Source organism: Kryptolebias marmoratus, linkage group LG5 (assembly GCF_001649575.2).
Source record: "Kryptolebias marmoratus isolate JLee-2015 linkage group LG5, ASM164957v2, whole genome shotgun sequence".
NCBI classification, from domain to species: domain Eukaryota; kingdom Metazoa; phylum Chordata; class Actinopteri; order Cyprinodontiformes; family Rivulidae; genus Kryptolebias; species Kryptolebias marmoratus.
The window spans coordinates 11,128,418-11,151,876 of NC_051434.1; the positions used below are offsets into that span (position 1 = coordinate 11,128,418).

Sequence of the window (23,459 nt, forward strand, 5' to 3'; positions counted from 1 at the left end):
TCTTAATTTGCAGGTGGGCGCAGATTTTTTTTATATATTTTTATTTTTTTTTGCCAGGGTGGGTCTCAGGTGTGAGTTAAGGAAAAGGTTGAAAGGAAGCGAGAGGGGTTTTGTATCCTCCAAGGGCTTCATCAAAATGCTGACTCTCCCCTTCCTGGTCACTAAAATGGCTTTAATAACACAGAGTCAGGTTTCAGCACCCCCACCCCTTTCTAGACAATTTCCAGTCACTGTGCAATACAGTTGGCACGGCTAACTAAAAGATATCATAGCTTCTCAATGCGAGGAAGTTGAGATGTAAAAAACCCAATGATGACTGGAGGGAGAGGAAATGTCAGCTGTGCCCCTAAAATGCTTGCAAAGCCAATGCAAACATTTTTGCAATTCAGCAAAGGTGGGTCCCAGATAGTCTCCAATGGCAGGTTTTATCTGGGAATTAAAAATGACTATTCTGCTGACATGAAGCCAAGGTGGGCCAAGAAGGATGAGCCACTGCTGGGACGTGTCTGATTCCTTCTAGATATAACTCTGTGCCTGCTAAGTGGGAAAAAAATCCAACCCACAGGCTAAGGTTTATGTATAATAGGTGGATGTAAAACATGAAAATAATAAGGCATTAAAATATTACAGCTGAAAGCTACAAAAACACATGACAAATGCTTGTAATCAGATTACTATAAATGGAAAAGCACGTCCAAATAATTTATTTAATAAAGTAGGCACTTCATCAAAGACTGCAAGCTTGCAAAGACTGTGTTGTGAAGTATCCAATTTTTGCACATGGAGCGTTACGGTGCAGGCTTTGTTTCATTCTCTTCATCTTCTCTTGCTTCCTCCGTACGTAAACACACCACCATCCACATTTATTCAGGCAGCCAGACACTGATAAACCACATGCATCTAAAGTGAAGTCTCAGCACTAAAGCCTCTCTGTGCTTCCCCGACATCGATCATACACACACGTGTGTGTTAACACAGTGAAAACACCTGCTGTTTACACACCTGCACTATCTATAGGAACTCCCTCCCTTCCTATTGTCTGCAGCGCAGAGCAGCTGAGGTCAGAGCTATCTGCTGAGTCAAGCGCAAACCTGAGAAGACAGTATAATGTCCTGTTAGTGGCACCGAACTGTCACACAAGAATATATCGTGGCACATCCCTGCAGTGGTAAACATATGTGCAGTGTGTTTACACCATTAGTAGAAATGGTAACATGCCACCATGTTCAGCCAAATCATCGAGTTTAAAATGTAAATATATTAAACTTTTAAAATTCTGATCCTCTGGGACTCCTGATTATCCTCAAACCATTTTAAACTATTTTTGGGGACTATATTAATAATTCCTAATGCGCACGCACAGGACAGCTTCTTCCAAGACCGTCATATATATTGAACGCCGCAGACGGCGTCACGCTACCTTGAGAAATGCTGCGTGCCTTCATTGCTGACATCAGGGAGCAGCAAACAGAGGCATTATAAACTGCTTTCATCAAACCCCTCAGGAGTCCGGCCCAGCCCCAACACCAGATGTTTGCTAGCAAATGTAGTTTTTCTGCCACCATCAGTGAAAAACTCCAGCTTTCCTGTGTGTGTACGTAAGTGGGTGCATGTTGGGTGTGTAGCTGAGGGGAGAGTGTTTTTGAATCCCCTGGAATTTTCTATATTTATGATTAACCTGACCTAAATCACCAAACTTTAATAGAAGATAAAATAGGAATTTTCTTTTATGAAGTAAAAATATTCAATTAAACATTTCCATATGAAGTAAAAGTATGATTCTGCTGGGTTCGTAGTCAAATTTAAGATGTAAAAATTAAAGTCAGTAGTGTTAAAACAAAAGCCAGTAGTGATAAAACTGTTGTTTTATCACTACCGGCTGTAACGAAATAACAAGAAGTATATATGTGTGGGTGGGTGTGTAGGGCAGGAAATCACAAACTAAAAAACAAGTGTGCAGATGGTAATCAGAACCACGTAAACAGGAAGCAGAACAAAGAACAGACTATCAAAATAAAACAGGAAGTAAGAACTGCAAAACTGGCGTTAATGCTCAAAAAAAAACAACAACTCAAAATAAAACACGAACACCAAAAACAAAATCAATCTCAACCAGAGACTGAAACAACAAAACTAAAAGGACATCAAGATAAATTAAAATACCAACAAAATCAATACAAAAACCTGAACAGGAAACCAAAAAAAAATATAACTGTATCTACTTTAGAAATCCGTTTTCATATCAAAAGTCAATTTTATGCATGCATCTGAAAGAATTTATGCATAAATGTCACTGCATGTTCCTTCACAGAAAATGCTGTAAAATATTGACACATCTAAACTGACAATGCATTTTTACTACAGGCTGTACATTTTTTTACTGGTTGTTATAGAAGTGTATTGTGCAATTTTTGGGGCATACCTGTAAAAAAGGCCCATTTTTCTGTAAGGTCGTCCTCCAGTGACATGGTATCCTAACATCACATCAGTTTGTACAGCAGTGTTTCGTTACAGGAAGAGATAAGAGCCTGACAGAATATCAGAAAAGCTCTGAATCACATTTTATTACAGCTGTCCTTGTCACAACTGAGCTGAATCCTTTGTTCAGTCACACCGGGATCTCTCATACTGTTCGTACCTTTGCGTGCACATCTATCATGCCACGTCACGCATGACCACGCCAATGAGGCGGACTTGCAGGGCGACAAGGTCAAATATGGGAACTCATCGTGCCTACAGGAGGGCTCGGTTACTTTCTCCTTTGTAGATGTTTCTACTCCGTCAGCTGAGTCTGCATGAAATAAAGGTGCAACTAGCTTGCCTTTCAGCGCACCACGAGAAGCACCTCCAGTCTGAACATGCATGCACAAGTTTGTTTTTTTATACGAGTGGCCTTATTCTGTCCATGACCACAAGGACAGCAAGCCCAGCTGGAGCGAAGATCACTTGAAGGATTAGATAAGTAAAAACCTTGCTGTGTACATAAACCTAACAATGGCCATGTCCACACTCAGACATTTTTTTGTAAATTTGTAAAAGTTTATTGTTTCAGCCTTGCATCCGCAAGAAAAAAAGCATTTTAGGAACCTCTAAATGGACCCAACTCTAATTTAACCACTAATACAAAAACTTTGTATTACTTTAGTGAGAAAACAAGACTGATAAACAATAATGCTACCTTAAAAAAAGCAGAGCTAAAACCCCATATTATTACACCAAACAATGTAAGGTCAAAGAGGGTTTTTAATCACGTTACTGAACATTTTCTGCCAACAATACAAAAAACAAATGTTGCCAAAAAAAATAAAAACAATATACATCAAGCACTCATGGAAAAAACATGGGAAATGGGGATAGTTTTAAAAGACCGACACTTTCATCCATTTATCTATTTAATTTACCTGCTTCATTCTGGGTCAGGGGGAGCTGGTGTCCACCTCCAGCAGTCACCCTGAGAGAGGTGGGGTGCACCTGATACGATGGACACTTGTGTAAAAACATTTTACCCTGATGTGCTTTAAACATCATGATGAGAACCCTTCAATCTATGGTTCCTATCCAACGCATATTGCTCCATGTCTTGTTTCCTGTTTCTGGTGTACTTTTGTAGCAGCATTACAGCGCCACATACAGGCCTGGCAAAGTTACTACCGCGTTTGGGTCGTTTTCTACATATAGTGTGGAAGACTACATTTCTGGAAATGGTGCTGTATTTACAAGTATATATTAAGAAACAAGAAATAAAACGTTCTTGCATGGAGGCTTCTTTGAGTTTATAAGAGAAATGAAAACACAAAGCAGGTTGTTGAAGTGCCTAATAAAGTCAGTATGGATGATTGTGTATTTGCTGTTGATGGAGGGACGCACCTGACAGCTCGTATTAGAGTCTTAACTGCAGGAATCACATCCTCCATGGCCACGTCACAGTAAGATTTGTCTTCCACACTGTCCTCCCCAAGTCCTTCCACTGAGCACAAGCAAAAAGAAAACAGATTTTCAGAGAAGTTTTGATGCCGATGAGGTTAAATTAAAAGCGTGTGTTCTGCTTACCATCTGCAGGCGGGCGCGGCTTGAGGCGAAGGGACGTGCGGAAACGTGTGCGGTCGTTGAAGCTCCAGCTCTTCTGGACCTTCCCAGGGCTGGTGGCTTCTGGGACGTTCTCCTGGCTGGGAGAGCGTCGTACACTGGAGCTGGGGGGCAGCGGCGACGCCTTGTTCCGGATGGTTTGGGATGAACGGGAGTTGTTCATCCGGATCCGATCCCTGAAGCCCAGCTTGCTGCTGAGAGTAAAGTTAAATTAACTCAACACATTCAGACACGGTGATGCTTTTGGATGATGACGGGCACCAAATTTTCTTATTGGTCGTATTGTCCTCATGAGGTCTTTGAGTGAAACTACACTGTATTATTCTGGGACTTGATGAAACCAGCGGAATAGCAGCCTAAATTTGTTAGAAAGGAGTTAGTTAGTGTTGGGAAGGTAACAGAAAAGGTTGCAATACCGTCACATAGGCAGGAGCACACAAACAGGCTTTGTATTTAGCTGCGGTGAAGAAAAAACTAGTTAATTCATTATTTTTTTTAAAAACAGCTGAGCAAATGCATTGTTAAACACTGCTAAAAACTGATTCTGCCCTGAGGAATTGCCTATTGTGCCTATCTTAGCAACTGAATCAGCAAAATCAACCTGAAACCTGATTCAAGACGTGCAGTAGTGCTGGTACGGCAGAAAATCGCCCACCTAACATCACAAAAACCACCCTAATCCCTTCAGCAGACTTCTAGGCATCGAAATATTGGCTTCAAAGGGAAGTCATACACAAGGCGTCTCATTATATGCTCATTCACAACAATCCAAGTCAAGCAGATATGAGAAATTTAGAGAAAAAAAAGAAGCTATTTGGCAGCCCCTCTCCACATGGGATTGACTCTAAATGCTGCCGATATAGCATGCTCTTGTGGACAACTCCCACTCAGCCACTTACAGATTACAGACTGTCACGGATCCACAGGCAGCGCAACTGTCATGCACCGCAGAGCAATTCCAGCCCACGTTTTTCTGATGATATACTCCTTGTCTTGCGTGTGATACACATAAGCCAGCCATTTAAATTAAAATTTAAATAGTCTGAGAATGTTGGTGGGAAATGCATTTCATACGGGCAATCTGAACAGCTTCAGGTAGACTGGAGGCAATGGGAGGGAGAAAGTGAAAGACCTTTGCATGCCGTTGGGAACAGAAGTAAATGGTCTGGATGCATTCGGGGCTTCACTGAGTCTTTGCAAAAAACACTGAGGGAATATTGCATGCAAAGAGAAGCACTCGAAAAACCCTGTACAACACAACACAAGCATGTTGATTTCGTACAGAGGTTTATACAGCTGCTCTGAAAAAAATAAGAAACAGAAGCATGCACAAACGTATGAATCTTTTCTCCAAGAAGACTCAATGAAGGAACAAAAAATAAAACCGAAAATAAGAAGTGTGAAATCTGAACATTGCAGGTCTTTGCTTGGATTATTTTCCCCAAGCCATCAAAGATGTTTGATGAGAGGAAAATACGTGTGTTTAGCTTGTCATGGTCATAAACCAACTAGGACTTAATGATGTTCAATCTGAGCTTTAAACCAAAGCAACTAAAATCAGCCTTAGCTTGTTAAAGCAGCAGTTCAGATCTTTTAGAGTTGGGTTCTGAGAAAAGGTCATGAACAATTAATATCTCACCTGTTGTAGACTGCTCTTTAAACAACCCAAGTTTGAAGAATTATAGATTAATTCTGACAAAGTAACGGGTAATCCAAGCACGACAAACCAACCTGGACTGCTCCCATCTTAAAACAACTCCAATGTAAAAACTTCCCAGTAATTCTTCTGGTTATTTGCAAGCACAAATAATGGGGCTGTTTTGAAATGGCAACAATCCACCTTTACCTCATCAGTTCAGTCAGAACTAAACTCATTTTCTTCAAACAGGTCGATCAAAGAGCTATCTCTAACAGGTAAGATAATAATTGTTCATAAACTTTCTATAGAACCCTACTTCAAAAGATTTGAGCAAACCCTTTAGGCAATTAGAAAAAGACATCTGAAAATAACATATGTATTCATATTTAAATGATTCACAACCATTTGTGGGCCGAAATGCAGTGCCTCTTTAAACCTTTTGTTTGGCTGCTGCAACAAGTTGTTGCAAATGTAAATATATTTCAGATGAGACTCACATTCCTGAAGTAGTTTAATGCTTTAAATATAAGATAACATTTAGCAAGCCACTGCACTGGTCCACAAATATCTGAAGTGGTTCAGGCAAGATGGGCGGGATGCGCTGTTAAAGGAGCAGTGTTATCAATCTGCGACGTTTGAGCGTGCCCCGTGCAACAGGATCGTTGCCGTGGATACCTCTGCTTGCGGCCGGCATGAATCCGGAAGAGACCTCGCTTTTTAGAAAGGAGCTGACTGGGGAGACACACAAGGCAGAGGGAAAGAGGGTGAGGGGGGGGGTGCGAGAGGAGTGGAGGAAGTGGCCAGTGAACGCAACCTGGGCGCGCCGTGAAAACACGGAGAGAGGGATGGAGCGTGGGGGGTGGGGGGGGGGCGAAGTGTGACTTCTCAATACTCCAATTAGCCACTTTAAAACAAGAAGATATGAGGCTGAGAGGCAACGTTTGGATTATGGAGACACACTCAGAAGGAAGGAGTTGGTTTAGATCAAAAAGAAAAAAGCCAAAACAGACTTTTATGGTATATCCATCACGGTGTGACAGCAGAAAAACCTTCCAGAACAACCTGTATCATTCATGTACTTCATGCATCTAGCATGCATAAATCTGGTATTAACCGCTCATATAATCACCTTTATGATAATAAGTCTTACTGAGCAAACTCTAACTATGGAAACCCTTTAATTAATTTAAAAGCACACCTCATGGCATGAAGAACAAACCTGCATGGGGCTTCTGCCTTCCTGAGAACAGATGGAGGATGGATGATGGGTGCCATGAAAAGGACAGAATGAACATAAAAAGGAAGACAGAAAGAGGAGACTGATGAGTGATAAGTGGGAGGCAGGAGGGATGGCTAGAGTATGAGTTTAGCATACAAAGACGTGGAGAAGCAGCGGGGCCGGCAACACAGCGGTCTCAAACCGTGTTAGTGAACTGTTAGATCAACAACACTCCCATGCAAAAAGCTGTGTGGTCAGTCTTCTTTGAATGTGCTGCTCTGTAACCTGTGTCTGACGATCAGTGTGACTGCTAGCAGACTTTCGGCCACCTGTTTGGATGAACTGTGAGGCTGGGAGGGGTGGCGAGGGTGCGTACCTGTCCCCCGACAGGTAGGGGGAGCTGTAGGGCCGCAGCCCAGACAGCAGCGTGTGGTAGGAGTTCTGGAGAACCTTCTTGGTGTTACGCTGTCGCTGGAGGTGACTGAACAGTAGCGTCAGTTCTCTGACACCCACGTGCACAAATAAACAAAAAGACACATGACAAATGAACAAAAAAAAAAAACAATAAAGAAAGCCACAAAAAGGCCAAATCAATGGTCCAAACATTCAAAAGAAGAGGGAAACATGAGGAAAATGAGATATACGCAGGGTCCAAAATATATAAATATATGTTTAATTTAGGGCTGAAACTAGAAAAAAGAAAAAAAAGACTAAAATTTTTTTAAATCTGCTAAAAAATGGTTTTCAGGGATAATGTAGATCTATTTAAATGGGGTTCTGTGGAGAGATTATGAACAATTAATATCTTACTTGTTGTAGATGGCTCTTTGGACCTGACTGACGAGCTAAGGGCTAGTCCAAGTGGAACCAGGACCAAACACTTTAAAGCCTTTCATGAAAACACTAAATTATAAACCCTTACTCTGCTGTCACTTTTTTATTACATGGTTATTCCAGCAGAAGTATCATAACAGTTATACAAATTTATTTATAAAATAGTGTTTACATGAATGAAAAGAAATCAGGGATATTGGAGACATTTTAGGACAAAAGTAATCCACTTTGGTCTTGTCCCCTGTCAGACTAGCCATTAGCTCATCAGTACAGTCAGAGTTAAACTATTTCTTCAACCTGAGGCTGCTCAAAGAGCTATCTACAACAGGTAAGATATTATTTATTCATAACCTGTCTGTAGTTCAAAGAATATGAATTCTCACTTTAGGGTATTTATTGACAAAAACAGTTTTCTCCTTTTGTCTCAGTTTTAGTCTCATTATTTAAATCAGCGCCACACGTTAGTAGCAAACATCAGATGTTCAACCTAATCAGCTGATTTCCAACTTCCTGGTTGGTGAAACCTAATTCTGTCATTTACCTGCATTTTATCTTTAAGTGAGCGAGTTTTGAACCCTGAATATACTGCACATGACATGAGAAGACACGTTTGGAAGGTGAAGATTTGGCTTAATGTTTATTTTTTAAAAAAAGAAGATGCACCTTGATGTTTCTCATGTTCCTCTCCTTTCAAGCAAATAAAAATTAGTTAAATTAATTCATAAACATGACATTGCATGGAAACTCTGAAAGGGAGTATTGGGGTCACAGAGTAAAAATACATAAACACAAGAAAGATTTTTTTTATTGTCACAAATGAAAACGTAATGATGAGAATAAAGAAAATGTTGAATTTATTTATGATATTTTGACAGTCTGACTTTACTCTCATTTTACTGACTTGACTCAAAATAAACAATACATAAATAAGTTAAAACTAAATAAATAAACATTTATTTGTTATTTTTCTTTTGTGGCCCTAATACTCTGTCATAAAAGTCAAACAGACTTCCCATCATAAATTTTCGATTTTGGGAATATGACTTTTATTTTCTGAATGTAAAAAAAAGTTAAAACTGGTAAATGTTTGAGTTGTGAGTTTTTATAGTTACAAGAATTTTTTCAAATATAGGCACAAAAAATGATTTAATTACACAACAAAAGTAACCGAATACACATTTAATTAGAAAATACCTTTAGATCTCTTATCATCTTTAGAAGATGCAAATTAAAACATTTTTACATCCCAAACTGCGTAATTGGTGGAATTGTGTCCAAGATTTTTTATTTATCCAACTCAAGATTTCCCCTTTTTCCCCCTAAACGATGCAAAATATTCATTATAAAGCTATGTTTACAAACCATATTCTGCTTTTACAGCAAAACAGTAAATTTAAGCTTAATATTGTTTTTTAGGATTTTAGTTCTTTGACTCCTAGAAAAATCATTTGAGACTTTTTACTTGATGTTTTGTCTTATTTTTCAGTAAAGAACAATAATCAAGATAAAGTGTTAATAAAGTATTCAGCATCACTGAGCAGCTTTTTTCAAAACTTAAAACTTTAAAATCCGAGCCATGATTTCTAGAAGTAGCTGTAACAAAATAAATAAATTCCTAGGAACTCAAATGTCTTCAAATTAAACAGCGAAATGCAAAATTTAAAGTGGGGAATTAAAAAAAAAAAAAGCATGAATGAATGGACAAGAAACACCCAAATGCAAAAAAATAAATAATAAATAATAAATAAAACACTGAGTAGAACTAAATTATTAAAAAGATAACCGAGCAGGGGTGGCAAAACTGTGAAACTATAACATAAAAATTTAATGGAGAGCAAATCAACACTCTTTCTTTCACATCAAGCACACTTTAACTGAAAAGGAGTTTTCAGACAAAAAGTCTCAGTTTTATCCCAAAGAAATGATCGGATGAACAGAAGAAAAGCAAATTCTCACACATCATCCATCAGGTTACTGTTTGCTTTCTGTGACACTGCGATTCCTAAACGTCCGGAGTTTGAACAACAAGGGCCCCCACAGATTTCTTATTCTTGTCGAACCACTGCAGTTGGAGAGGCATGATGGGTAAAACCTACCTGAACGAAGGCAACATGCTGTCGTAGAAATACCACGTAGCTGTGAGATACGAGTGCTTGGCATCTGTAGAATAGAGACGCCATGCTGCCTGGAGAAAAACCCACACAAAAGAGGAAAACCAGTGCAAATTACCACTGCACAGTTGAATGTGAGGCCACTGAGCATCAGAGCGGCCGCCGTGTTTCCGCTGTGCCCGTTACCTGGATGAGGTTCGCGGCTGGCATCCTCCTCTTCTCAAAGTGCTTCTGTCTGTGCTGCTCCTGGACCTTCAAGGCAAAACCTGAACCTAAAATTCCCTGAAGGTCAAAATTCAGATCAGAGTCAGAGCTGCGTCTTGTGATTTAGATTAAAAACAAAAACAACTGGTATGTCATGGAGTACAGGAGGCTTACAGCAGGTAGGGCAAAGAAGGAGACACCCAGAAGGGCAAAGCCGGCAGCCAGAAGCCGTCCCTGCCACGTGTGAGGGGTCTTGTCACCATAACCAATTGTGGTCAAAGTTATCTGAGCAGATGAAGAAATATAGTATAAATCTCACACTGTTCAGCGCTGGCAAAACTGCGTGCGCTTTAAAACCGTCAAATGTGACTACCCTACAACCTACAAACAGCTGGAATAAAAACTCAGCAGCAGAATTAAATCAACAGGAACATTTAATCACATCTTTTGGTGCTCAGAGCTCGTCTTTTGTTCAAATGACGCAGGTTTTATTAATCAAACTATTCTGAAACCTTAGATCACCTTTCACACCTGCACTGCTATCATTCTGAATAAAAAGCAGCTGAAAACAAAGCAGATCAGGGTTGAACAATGCTGGCTACAATAAGAGATGATTTGTTTTCAAAGAGCCTGTGAAGTTGGAGCATTTTGCAGTACTTACAGTTCCCCACCAGAGGGAATCTGCATAGGTGCCAAAATCTGTGTTAGTATCTTTCTCTGCCAGGTAGACAAGAAACGAGGCGAAGATGAGGACCAGAAAACCTATGTACCAGGCTGTAATCAGCTCCTGTGAGACAGAGAGAAGGGATTATTAATCACACTTGTGAACAGCAGCAGTAGCAGTATCTTTGCCATCATAAACCTTGATTTTATTACCATATCCCTATCGTCACTGCTGGCTAAGTTCTCATCATAATCACATTTGGCTTGCACTTTGACTTTTGTGCACTGATGCATCAATTAATCATCATCATAGATGACAGCATGTGTTGTACTGCCAGCAGAAGGATGTCAGGTGTTGAAGTCAGCATTAAAACTAACAACTAAGTGACACAAATGAGCAGCTGGACGCAACTTTGATGTTTCAGGGCAGTGAACATTAACTACCAGCTAATCATTCATTAGGCTTAAGACATTTCCTGTCATACTAACAGTTAATAAGTTACTCATTTAATCAGCAACCATTAAGGGCATCATCAGCGCTCCTTAAAGGAAAAGTTCAGAGCTTCTGAAATGGTTCTGTGGAAAGGTTATGAACCTGACGCAGAACTGGGCCAAGATCAAAGTGGGTTGCTGCCATCTTAAAATAATCTCAGAGTCGAAATTTTCCCACTCTCGCTGCAAAATCTTTACTTTGCCACGAAACGCGGTTATTTGCATACACAAATAGGGCCAGCAGCAGCTAGCTGTAGCACTTCTGGTGCAATCTTGATCACTTCAGGCAAGAGTATCATCATTCTGGCAGAATAATGATGTAATGTGAAATAAATGATAATATAAAGGTTTATAAAATAGCAGTCCACTTTTAGCTGTTAGATCATAAACCCGGTCAGAATTAAACTCTTTTTTTTTCCAAAGTGAGATCATTCATAGAGCTATCTACAACAGGTAAGATATTAACTGTTTAAAACCACTCCACCTTTAAACAATCTAAATTATTGGGCCTCAGCTTTATTTCTCCTTTGTCAACAATCCATAATTATGTTTGTGAAATAAATGTAGTGCTCAACTGCTTGACAACTTTTAATTTCTCACATAAGCCAAAGGAAGTATGACATTTTGTCACGCCCACCTTGCTGTGAGCATAAACCACGGAGCCAAGCAGTTTCCAGGTGCCTCCCCGTCGGTCCATTCGAACCATACGCAGGATCTGCAGGAAGCGCATGCTGCGCAGGGCTGACGTGGCGAAGATGTTACCCTGCGTCCCAGCAGCGATCACTGCGAGTGACGCTATAAACACGATGAAGTCTACAGCAAACAAAAAGGAGAGTTATTAATCAGAATAAAAAGTTTAATCGGACAAAAGTTTGAATTTAGCTTTTTTAACAGGACTGTGCGGTTTTGTCAGTTGTTCACACACACTAACCTATAACACAGAAGGGTTTCCTGGCAAATCTCAGACGTCCCTGCCATCCGCGATATCTGCAACAACAGCCAGCTGCCCAGATCCGGATGAAGTACTCCAAACCAAACACCACAATCATGACAAACTCCTGCAAATCACACACACAATGTTTCATGTAATCTACAGACAGGCATCAATAAAAGGCCAGGGAGTGACACCTAATCTCAAAGGCATTACAGACCCAACACGGTCACATTTTACACACAACTTTACTTCTCTCTAAAAAAGGATATTTGCAAAAACAAAAGTAAAGACTGCTTCGGTCTCCATTTTGGAAAGTGCTTCTAAAAACATCTATTTTTGTCACTTTAAGCTCCGTTTGTGTGGATGGGAGGTGCAAATGCAGCAGAAAATCCCCAGAAAAAACTGTCCGGAGTAGAGTAAGTCTTAATACGCCACCTTGTTTTTCAGACAATCACTAGTTTTAATTTCTTCAGCAAAGGTCGCTGTTTAGTCTGAAATTCTGATTAAATCATGGCTAACCCCATCTTTTATTGACAGTGTAATTTGTAAGCAAATAGCGATCCGTTCTGTTTCACAGCGGCTTTAAATGTAGCTTTCATTTATCAAGTGTTAAAGGTGCGTTGTGTTCATCCGAGTATGTAGTGAATTTATGGAAGCACAAAAACAAAACATAAGTAATCATAAATTATGTACAAATAATTCCATGAATATGTTGATAAAATGAGTAAAAAGTATTGACCTATTTTTCTGCATACAGAATCCTTCACAGTATCTTTGTTTGTTTGAGTTGTTTATCTTCTTCTTCTGATTTCTAATTCTACACGACATCAATCAAACCTCTAACCTAACGTCACGGTAACTGATTGATAAAATGAGGGCCGAGCTGTTGCGACACATAAGATGCAATTTTAAACTGATATACTTTATTAGATAAAAGTTTTGATATCAAACTTTATGGTGATATAAAGTTTCTGAAGGTGCTCAAAACCAGTCTGAGCAAATGAACGCGTCAGAAAAGTCCGCTGACGGTCGAGTGGCTGCTAATGGGCAGGTGATTGATTCAAAGCATAAACTGAATGAATGTGAGAGTCGATGAGACTCTAAATAACACATAATGATGACTGAGGTGGGCCGAGAGAGGCGAGGAGGTGTCTGAGTCAGGTTAGGAAGGAAAGAGTGAGTGTCCATTACTTTTCACTAAAGCCGCTAAAGCGTAAAGAATGAGCAGCGATTAAGGGGTTTGCTTTTAGGATTAGTGCAGCACGTTTGTGATTTCCTGCTCAGTCAACAACACCTGAATCCTCTCAACTGCTTACTGGGTTTCTGCCGTTACTGTTGAGCAAACGACACGTGCAAGCACATCCTGTACATACAGACAGGAGTGAGAGAGACGCGTGCAGGAGTTACATGTCAGTGTATGTATGAGGGGGGGACACAGCACACAGATAAGGAAGAGGTCTCACCAGGATGAAGAGGCTGTGGTTGGCAAACTTCTGGTGATCTGGGATGGTTGAGAACACAGATAACACCAAGCAGCTGAACACAAGCAGGAAACTGAAACACAGAATGATCACACGCGATTCAGACACACTTCAAAATGTGCGTTAGTCTGCCTCAAAACAAAAGGACTAAATATAAGTCGTTGAAATATACAGAGGAGCTGCACCCTGCAGATGAGCAGGAAAAGGATTATTGATCCATAACACGATTCAAACACAGCAGAGTCGTTTTTATTCAGGAGGACAACAAACTAAAACACTTAAAACACAAACTGCAAAATTCAGTGAAAATATCCAGGTGGAAAAAAAAAAAAAATCTAATTCGCTGCTCTGAAAAGACAAAACATGTTCTGAAGATTATTTAAATTGCTTTTTATATTGAGACTAATAGAACTGACATTATAATGACACATTTTAAAATATGTTTTATAAAAAAAAAAACATGAAAACAGGATGACAAGGAGGGGCTTTCTTTAGGTGAAGATGGAGAAAAGCTTAGTCCTTAAGTGGGTAAATAGTTCAGGAGTTTGAGAATGATATTTCTAGTGTTGTGGGGGTTTTCACGGATTACACTTTGCTTAAAAATTCAAAAGTGCTTAGAGTGAAACACTGGACTTATAATGGTTTAAAGTGACCACAATGTGACACATTTTGGTCATAATTTTAGACTTTATTGTATAACCAAAAAACCCCACAAAAACGTGATTATAAAATGATAATGATAATATAAAATTGAAAAAATGCAAAAAAAAGGAGAAATAATCATAAACTACTTCATTATTGAACAGAATTTCAAATGGTGAATTATAAACATGAACCAGTTCATTTTAGTCTGTTTGAACTCTAACAAATAAAAATATAAAATTCATGACAGGATCTTCTTTTAGCTATAAAAAAAGAATTATCTGTCTTGTTTTCAGGGTTTTTTTTTGTTTCTTGTCAGCAAAATAAATAAAAAATTGTACTGCCAGATGTAACCTTACAATTTAAAAACTGCTGGTGTTATTTTGTCCCGTCCCAAATAAAAAAAGTAGCGCTCCGCAGTTCAGCTGGGACAGAAATTATCATCTGACAGACGTAATGGCCACTTCAGTTTCAGTGCTTCTACAAAATACAACAACATAAATTCCGGATAATATTACTTTATGTTTAAGGGGCTCTTATGTTAGTGTAAACAGCTCAGTTTTTTTTTCTAGAGATGTTTTAAAATGTGGGAGGACAAGAGCTTAGCAAACTCTGTTATTTCACTGAAAATGAGACGACTGTTGAGGAAAGCATTGGGTTGAAAAGTACTGATTACGATATTGTAAACTATCACAGTCAATTCTGGCTGCCAGCGAACTCAGATTATTTAAAGTCCTCTTTCAGAGGGGAGATGAATCCACTCTGGAATATTGTCTTTTGGGCATGTTCAAACATTTTGTGTGACAACTTTTGAAACAGTCACAGAGTTGTCGTGTACGTCTCCAGCCTGTCTCTAAAGAGCCGGAGCTGTTTTTTGACACCTGAACAGAAGCTCTTCTCTGAAAGAAAATATCCGAGGATAAAGTCCAGGTCTAAAAACCACGCTGATGACAAACTTTGGGCCAAATCCGCCCGTCTTCATCCGCAGTACAATGTATCTGAACAAGAGACATTTGGCTTCATTTCAAAACATGTTTATTGTGTTTCAAATTTATAGATACTTGATGAATTTACTTCACGTAATCAGCATGATTTTAGGTTATGTTTAACTATTTGGTCTTTGTCGTGCAGCTTTTAAGAGCGTGAAGGTGATGAATCAAACTTAGTTGATGGAAAGAAAGGAAGAAAAAAAATGCAAAGGTGATCAAAGAGCATTGATGATATGTATAAGAAACCAACTAAATTTTCCTTAATTTTATGCTTTTTTTAAGGTACAATGACTTCCAGTGTCAGCAGGTTAATGATATATATATATATATATATATATATACACGTTTGTGAAAGTATTTAACCTCATTAAGTCAAGTTTGTCTTAATGAAGTATTCAACCTAAAATAACACAGAAAATAATTTAGTATTAGGGAGATTCTTGCAGAGTACCAACAATAGTAAGAAAAACCTAATAAAATTCACACACTGCATTTCCTGCTTACACTGTAGGACAAATATAGTAGTAAAAAGTGTTGTTAAAGCACACACACACACACAAACACGCAGTGCTTCCTGTAACATGTGAGTCTGCTCAAACAGCGAGGAAGGATTAGCCAGCTGGCAGCCACTGGTTCCGCTGGACAACATGTTCAAGCTCAAAGTTGGGCCCAACACAAGTTCACAAGACCTCACACAATGGTGCCTTTTCTTTTTGATCAGTAAGAGGATCAACATGGCTCACATCAGCCTAACGAGTGTGAAATAAAATGCCTTTTAGGCCCTCATAATAAAAAGTTACTTTGAAAACTGAGATGTTAGAAGAAAAGTGGGTTTATATCACTGCAAAAAGGTTAAAATCAAGTTTGCACGGGGGTTAGTATAATTCATTTAGAACATAATCACACAATGTTTGTCTTTATTTCTAAATGGCATTGATGATTTTAGGTGTTTTTCAATAACACAGTAAGAAAAAAAAGCACCAAGTGTCGAGAAGCTGAGTGTCCCAAAATGATCTCCTCACCAATTTCCACTGACATGGCTTTCCAGCACCAACACTTCGTGTGAAATTAGTATTATTTTATGAGAACTTGGGAAGTTATGGAGAATCTGCTTTCATCTAAGATTCTGGTTTCACCAAAGTCTACGGGGCAAATTATCATATTCCTGTTTATTAGAGGCTTCAAGCAGAGCAGTGTAAGTCTGTGAGCTTAGAGAGCTTTACCAAAGCATGATTAAGGTTCTTACTTCTGTGTTTTTGTTTTCCACAGCTTCCAAAAAATTGCCACTATTTTGTTTTTTTACAAGTGAGAGGACGCTGTGAGCAAACTCCTCAGACTGTTTGTTGTGTTTGTCTGCCTGCACGGCCACAGTTTCCAGCTGGTGAAATGCCACAAATAGAAAGACAAAGTGGACCGTCGACAGCTAGGAAGACACCAGACACCAAGCGTGAATAAACAGACACCCCCAATTACCTCTGCATGCTCCTCAGCCCAGTGATGCATGCACAGCGGAGGGTCGGTGCTCGAGCGATGACGGAGTCGGTCTGAGAAACCGCTCTGATGACTCGGTGCAAACAATGCATTTTGGTCGTTCATCAGCTGAGTAATGTGCTGACCAAACTGTCTGTCTTTTTCCCCTCAATTAACTCAAAGCTGCGTGTGTGTGCGTCCACAAGGAAAAGATAAGGCTGTGTGGCATCTCAGGTGGTTTCTTTTATTGACTTGTGCTTTATGACAGGAAACAAGTTACAGCACAGATAGTTGGATCAACGGCTTTGGCTTTAAAAAACAAAAAGACAACATTTCTGATTTTAAAAAGCTCATAAAATGGAATCTGTGTTTGCTAAAATTTAGGGATTTCACTTTAGATAGAGTAAATTAAGTTCATCAATAGCTGTTTTTATTCCCTTAAAATGGAGAGGTACCAGAAGACTTCCCTCACATGGAGGGAATAGATGTGTCCCAGTTCTGTTTGTGATGTAGAGAGAGAGATTTTTTTTTTTTTTTTATGAGCGCACTTTAATCAAATGACGTAAGAGCTACGCTAGGAGAAAAACTTACAAAGCTTTTTCTCTGTTTAAAATATTCTATTGTCACCACAGCTATTGTAATGTGTAGTTTGGCCAATATATTATGCTTGGTATTATTGTCAGTCTTTCTTAACAAGTATAAGAAAATAAAGCTGTATGCTGAAGTCTGTTGCAGGCTACAGTACATGTGTGCCTACTGATGTGCTGTCTGTTTATGTAATTGATAATTATCAATAACCAATGACAAATCAGCTTTGTAGAGAAATATTTTAACTATCCCACCCCTTAGCCCTTAAATCAAAGTTACAAGGGGTGGGATAGTTAAAATATTTCTCTATAAAGCCCTTTTAAACACTAGAAAATGGGATTCAGCCTTACTTTTCTAAAGGTGGCTCAGTAAATCGCACTTACAGGAGCTGGAAGCTCCTGACTTGGCTGCTTGTGGCTTGTGGATAAAACAAAGACTGCCATCACTGCCATAGTGTCGAGCAACGTTGATTTTTAAAGGAGGAGGAAGGAAGAGGACAATAACGCAACGAGTTACTGCCAATTGCTTAAATAATGTCTGTTTATGCATCTAGTTCTGCTGTGTTGTTGTGTAACAAACCACACAACCCTCATTTCATTAAGGCCACAAACCACAGACAGACCTCAAATCACAAATCATATGGCTCCCAAGGGCCTCTTTTACATCATTAGCGTAGACAAATAAATACAGGTGCGCGGTTTTATAAAACAGACAAATTGAGGCTCGCATTCCACAGATTCTTTTCTAAACATTGGCCTTTCTATGCTTTAGGTATGAGGCTGGTAATTTATTTCTTTATATTTTCAGAAACTCAGTAGAAGTACCAAAATCATCACTTTCTTAGCCATGTCTCTCCCCCTCAGTCCCTCTGGTTCCCACTAAACACAGGAATAATTACAAATATTCTACAAATACATGTGCAGAGTTTTCTTTTTTAATTCATCCCGGAAGTACTTGGTGTGACCTTTATAGCATTCTGCTTTTACAAAGTTTTATTTCTTGTGTGAAATTCATGTGACACTGTTCATGCCATGTCCAACACTTCTCAGGCAGTTTTCTTTATCTGTTTCTCAATTTTCAGTCAAAACAACCGAAAAGAACATCCTCCAACCCACTGGGGAAGTCAAAGAAACTTTCCGCTCCGATATCAAAATCCAGCGTAGCTGTTTGCACATTCAAAGCAGTGATAGAGGCAGTAATAACCAGAGTAATAGCACGCCTTTGAGTTTGCATCGCATTAAATCATTTACACATATCGTTCTGTCCCTTCTCTATCAGTGAGCATGTTGTTGTGCTGTTTATGAGCACAATGAAGCGCTGATAATGAGTCATTAGGAGCGCCTTAACACAACTTCTGAGATAAACAGAAGATCAGATTATTCATTTTCCTGTCATTTTTTTTCAATCCAGTTTTGCATTAACCTTTTTGAAATGTTCCTCTGGTTTCAGATTTCCTGGCTCGTCTTCAGACACTGTCCCTGCCTATTTGGGATTTTGAACTCCAGCCTGATTCACTTCTGACAAATCCTGCGCCCTGAGTGTTCGCCAAACGCCAAACACTGATCAAAACCATCTTGGAACCACTCAGTGGCTCATATTCGGTCTAACAGTGACAGTATAATATTTAGCATTGGTGAATAACATTAAAAAATGCAAAATAGCCAATTCTAATTCCTTTGCTTTTAAAATTTGGTTCATTTTGTTGCAATTTTCAAATTGTGCCACAAGATGTCACCACATTTACCTAAATGACATGGGAACATCCACCTAAACAATGAATGATTGACGCCTCAGACTCTAGCAGTTGATCAATTTGAGGTTTTTGTGCAGCATCGTGTCCGCTTTTGTAACAAACCCCAGGCGTTATACATCAAATCTGCTATATGCAAGCAAATACTGTAAATAAATAAATAAATTCATGCAAAAAAATAACAAATGGGACATTTAGTCCACGTGTGATGCATGTGGAGAGGGAGTCATATTTCTGCTGAGGGAATGCTTTCTATCCACCCCATGGACCACCTTCCACCATCAATCCCTCCCTTTCAGGGAAATGTCAATTAAGACCAAAGCTTCCGTTCCACCGGATCAGCAGGAATGGTCTCACGGCACATCAGAGCGAAGCCTACATGGCCTTGACGCCAACCTCAACAAACTATGACGATATCAAGAGAGTCTACAAAACATTTTGCACAAAGCTTTGTTGTTTCAAATAACGAGAGTAGACTCAAGAATAAAGACTGATTTCATGGCCGAGACGGTGTAAAATATAAAGATAAACACCACCTACTTATCTCAACATATTCAGCAAAGTTTTAGACCTTTAACAATCATTATATAATCCCCGCGTGAAATAATCTGAGCATAACGCACAACCTTTGTCTAATTGTGAGATTAGTTTCTATCATTCTGTATTAAAGCGTCGTGAAACTAACAGTATGTTGTTTTTTATCACTATTTTCCTCATTTTTTCCACCACTGAAGATTTAACAACACTATTAAATCAATTAGCATTGAAATATGTTCTCTTCTTTTGCTATTTTAATTCATGTTAGAGAAAAATGAACTCCACCAACAGTTCAAACTGAGGTCGTTCACTTAAATAAAAAGATAAAACCTTTTTTCAGTGGCTTTTATTGATCGTTTGGCTGTTTGTACCTAAATTCAGTGTTAATTCCTGCGATGGCTTTTTTCTTCAGATTTTCTTCCTTAAAATGTATTATTTGTACAAGATCATGAATTTTATGATGAGAACAGACCTTTAAATGATTGTTTTATTATGAAAGTGGACACAATACAGAGAGGGGTAAAACAGGACAAGAAGTCATAAATTACTTTATAAATGAACCAATCAATCAATCAAATTTTATTTGTATAGCACATTTCAGCAGCAAGGCATTTCAAGGTGCTTTACATAATTAAAAAACAAAATAAAAACAGCATGTGAACGAGTGAAGATTTGCCATTTGCAGCATTGTGAATATTGAAGATTGTCATAACGTCAGGGGTGAAATAATTTATAGAACTAAGTGACTCAGGAGGTTTACAGTGAGGCTTTCTGTATTAGTAACTGCCTCTGAACTTTAGATTTTTTTAAATTAAACCAAATAAGGCACGCTCTGCTTCATAGAGACAACATCTGACTTCCTGCAAAATCCAGCCAAAAGTAATTTGTCTCATGGACACCGTGGAGAATCATAAAAAATGCAAGCGCAGTCGAAGAAAGAAAGAACCCCTTCTGTATATTTTCTGCAAAATTTCACCCCGTTGAAACTGATCCCTGTTTCTGTTACGGAACCTCTGTACAAATGTTTAAAGTTCCTGCAGAGCTGTAAAACTCCTGAGGGCCATGGAGCAGGAGGAGCAGACAACAGACAAACGTCCAGCACCCAACATGGCAACCAGATTGCTTTTAATGGACGTGAGGCAAGGTGCTTTTACTGCTGTTTTCCTGTAACCGTATACAAGCGAAAATTGAGTTCTCATATTACTCTGCCTGGCCCGTGAGGATACTGACGACACGCCGCGCTAATAAACATATATGACACTGTGTGCTGCAACATCACACTGTATTTGTGTGTGTTAGTACTGTCCCATCCGGGCCAGCAAGTATAGTAGAGAAATGTGGACCTGCTGAATTGTGGGAAAATGTAGCTTTGATTCAATCACCGCGGTAAAACAGCTATCAGTTACGCACAACAGAGGAGGTGGGAGGGAGGGGAGAGGACACAGAGGAAGACGGAGCAGGAAGATGCAGGGAAACAATAAAAGGTGAGATAGATTTGTGTTAGAATGAAAGCCATGCACTTTGCAGATAGAGTCTGCAAGGACAAAAAACATACAGACGAACACAAAAAAAAAAGCAACTGAACCCTCTATTAGGATATAATTTATATTTAAAGCAGCTGAGTCCGACAGAAATGTCACAGTTGAAATTTAGCACTTTGCATATAGTTTTATACCCTGCTGTCCGTTCCTAACAGCGGCCGTGTTAGGAAACGAGAGGAACAACAGAATAAAGGGGAAAAAAAGGTGAGGGAGCAGTGAGTGAGAAAGAGGAGGATGACTGTCGTCAGCAGGGGAGGAGAAGGGAAAACGCAGCAAAAGGTGGAAACGGTAGAAAGATATTAATAGCATTTCAGCCTCTTTAAATAGTGACTGCACACAAACCGTGCGCAGGTAGAGTACGAGTGCAGCAGAGCGCCGAACAGACCAGGCTGCAGGAGTCTTTGTTATCCCCTCCGCCTCTTTCTGGGACAGCAAACTTTTTAAGGAAGGAACAAAACACACACGCACACACACACACAAACAAATGAGATGAAATGTGCATTTTCAGAAAGAAAAAAAGCTGACTGAGCAATTCAGACTGTAGCACAGGAGCATGCACCCGGGAAGGAGAAGTGTGTGTGTGTGTTCGAACATGAAAGATAGTGCAAAAAAAAAAAGAAACATGTTTCTTTTCTTCCGAAGGCCATGACCTTCGAAATATAATGTTATCAGATCAATTATTTACATCCTGAGGTCAGGAGAGGAACTACATTGTGCAGTTTGCATCATGAGCAGCACTCCTCTGCACAAATTGTTTCTTTAAAGGGATAGTTCACATCTTTTGAGAAAGGGGTTGTGTGAAAATGCTTTAAACAATACCATCTTACCTGCTGTAGATAGCTGTTTGAATGACCTCGGTTTGGAGAAATGTTCATAAATTTCAGTTTGCTCATTTATATAATCAATATTAAACCCCACATATTCAAGCTACAGCAGGTTGGATATCAGCTGGTCATAAACTTTCCTCTGAACCAAACTTGAGTTAATCTGATCGATCAAATTAGCATACACATGCTTTTCACACTCAAACGTGCTAAACCTGTCCACTAATTTCAAACACTGCCAGACAGACTAATGTCACACCTGATCTCAGCAGCCTTACACGTATCTGCCATCAACAAATACTCAAGCATCACTTTGTAACATGAAGGTGGAGTTTTTTGAGTTATCGATAGTATTTCTTTAGATTTTAAAGGGCAGCTGGACAAGGGGGTAAAAAAAATCTAAAAAATAGATCATTTTAGAGTCTGACAAAAACAGAGGACAAGGTTTTTGTTTCTTGAAGTGGAAAATGTGGCCTTGACTGCTGTAACGTGTTAAAATGTTTCTGTTAAATGAATCAGTTGCACAGGAATGCGATAAATCTTTTCTAAAGTATCTAAAAAGCTGATGGGTGAGGCAAACTACAGACAGAGGTTCTTATCAGCTGAGGCTCAGCTCCACACAGCAAGGGTTAGTAAAGTATTCATTTCTGTATCATTTGCTGGACAAAGGAACAACAATCATTCCCACAACAATGAACATCTAAACTGTAAAACTGGGTTTTGTCTGTTTCTTGTATCATCGAAAGCTAAGACCACTATTTATGCCTTTTTCCCACTGGATTTAAGACATAAAACAGGTTTTTTTATGAAGGATTTCTTTAGAGGATTTCTGGAGGACCTGGAAGATGAGTTACTCATTTATTTGTATTAAGACAAAGCCTATTTCAACAGGTTTCATTCAAGTAACACTTTTATTAAAACTAGCATTCCTTAAGGGAATGAGCATCTGACCCACCGCCTCGCACAAAAAATCTGTTAGTGCTCGGATCACGCGTTAGGGGTGTCTGTTAGCTACTACCACACCAAAGTTTGCTCAATATCTGTAAAGTTAAAACCACTTTTGTGTCGAGAAGCTGCAGCCGACATCATAAATTCCAAACGTTAATGAGTTGCAGATATACAGGCAATAATTATTTTCTGAGAGATTAAAATCCATCCAGTGGTTCAGGAGATATTTAGCTAACAGACAGACAAACTTCAGACAAACACATCTTGGCAGTGGGCTATAATTCAGCTAAAACAGAGTTCAACCAGTTAAGGAATCCAAATCAATTTAGGTGAAACTAAAAGTTCACACAACTTGCAATTGTACAAATTCACTCAATTATCAAATGTAAATCAACCAAAGTAACATAAACAGTTATACAAAAAGCGTGTTAATGTAATGTTAGTCCTGTTAGCTGAACAAATTCTGTTTTTCAATTAAACTATGAATTTTTACTCATATTTTGAGTT

At 39.0% G+C, this 23,459-nt stretch overlaps 1 protein-coding gene across 10 annotated transcripts in view; it reads right to left on the reverse strand.

Moving 5' to 3' along the window:
* LOC108241456 (potassium voltage-gated channel subfamily KQT member 4) overlaps positions 1-23,459 on the reverse strand; it is a 50,861-nt gene that overhangs the window by 6,506 nt on the left and 20,896 nt on the right. For 3 of the 10 annotated variants that reach the window (XM_025007268.2, XM_037975702.1, XM_037975701.1), the window contains exons 2-12: positions 13,646-13,736; positions 12,180-12,306; positions 11,886-12,061; positions 10,755-10,880; positions 10,268-10,378; positions 10,076-10,171; positions 9,875-9,963; positions 7,321-7,446; positions 6,945-6,965; positions 4,051-4,280; positions 3,868-3,967 (exon numbers count right to left, since the gene is read on the reverse strand). In XM_025007268.2, coding sequence (XP_024863036.1) covers positions 3,868-3,967; positions 4,051-4,280; positions 6,945-6,965; positions 7,321-7,446; positions 9,875-9,963; positions 10,076-10,171; positions 10,268-10,378; positions 10,755-10,880; positions 11,886-12,061; positions 12,180-12,306; positions 13,646-13,736 — 1,293 coding nt within the window. The remainder of the gene's footprint in view (positions 1-3,867; positions 3,968-4,050; positions 4,281-6,944; positions 6,966-7,320; positions 7,447-9,874; positions 9,964-10,075; positions 10,172-10,267; positions 10,379-10,754; positions 10,881-11,885; positions 12,062-12,179; positions 12,307-13,645; positions 13,737-23,459) is intronic. The other 7 variants (XM_025007270.2, XM_017425612.3, XM_017425604.3 and 4 more) reach the window with 7 other exon arrangements.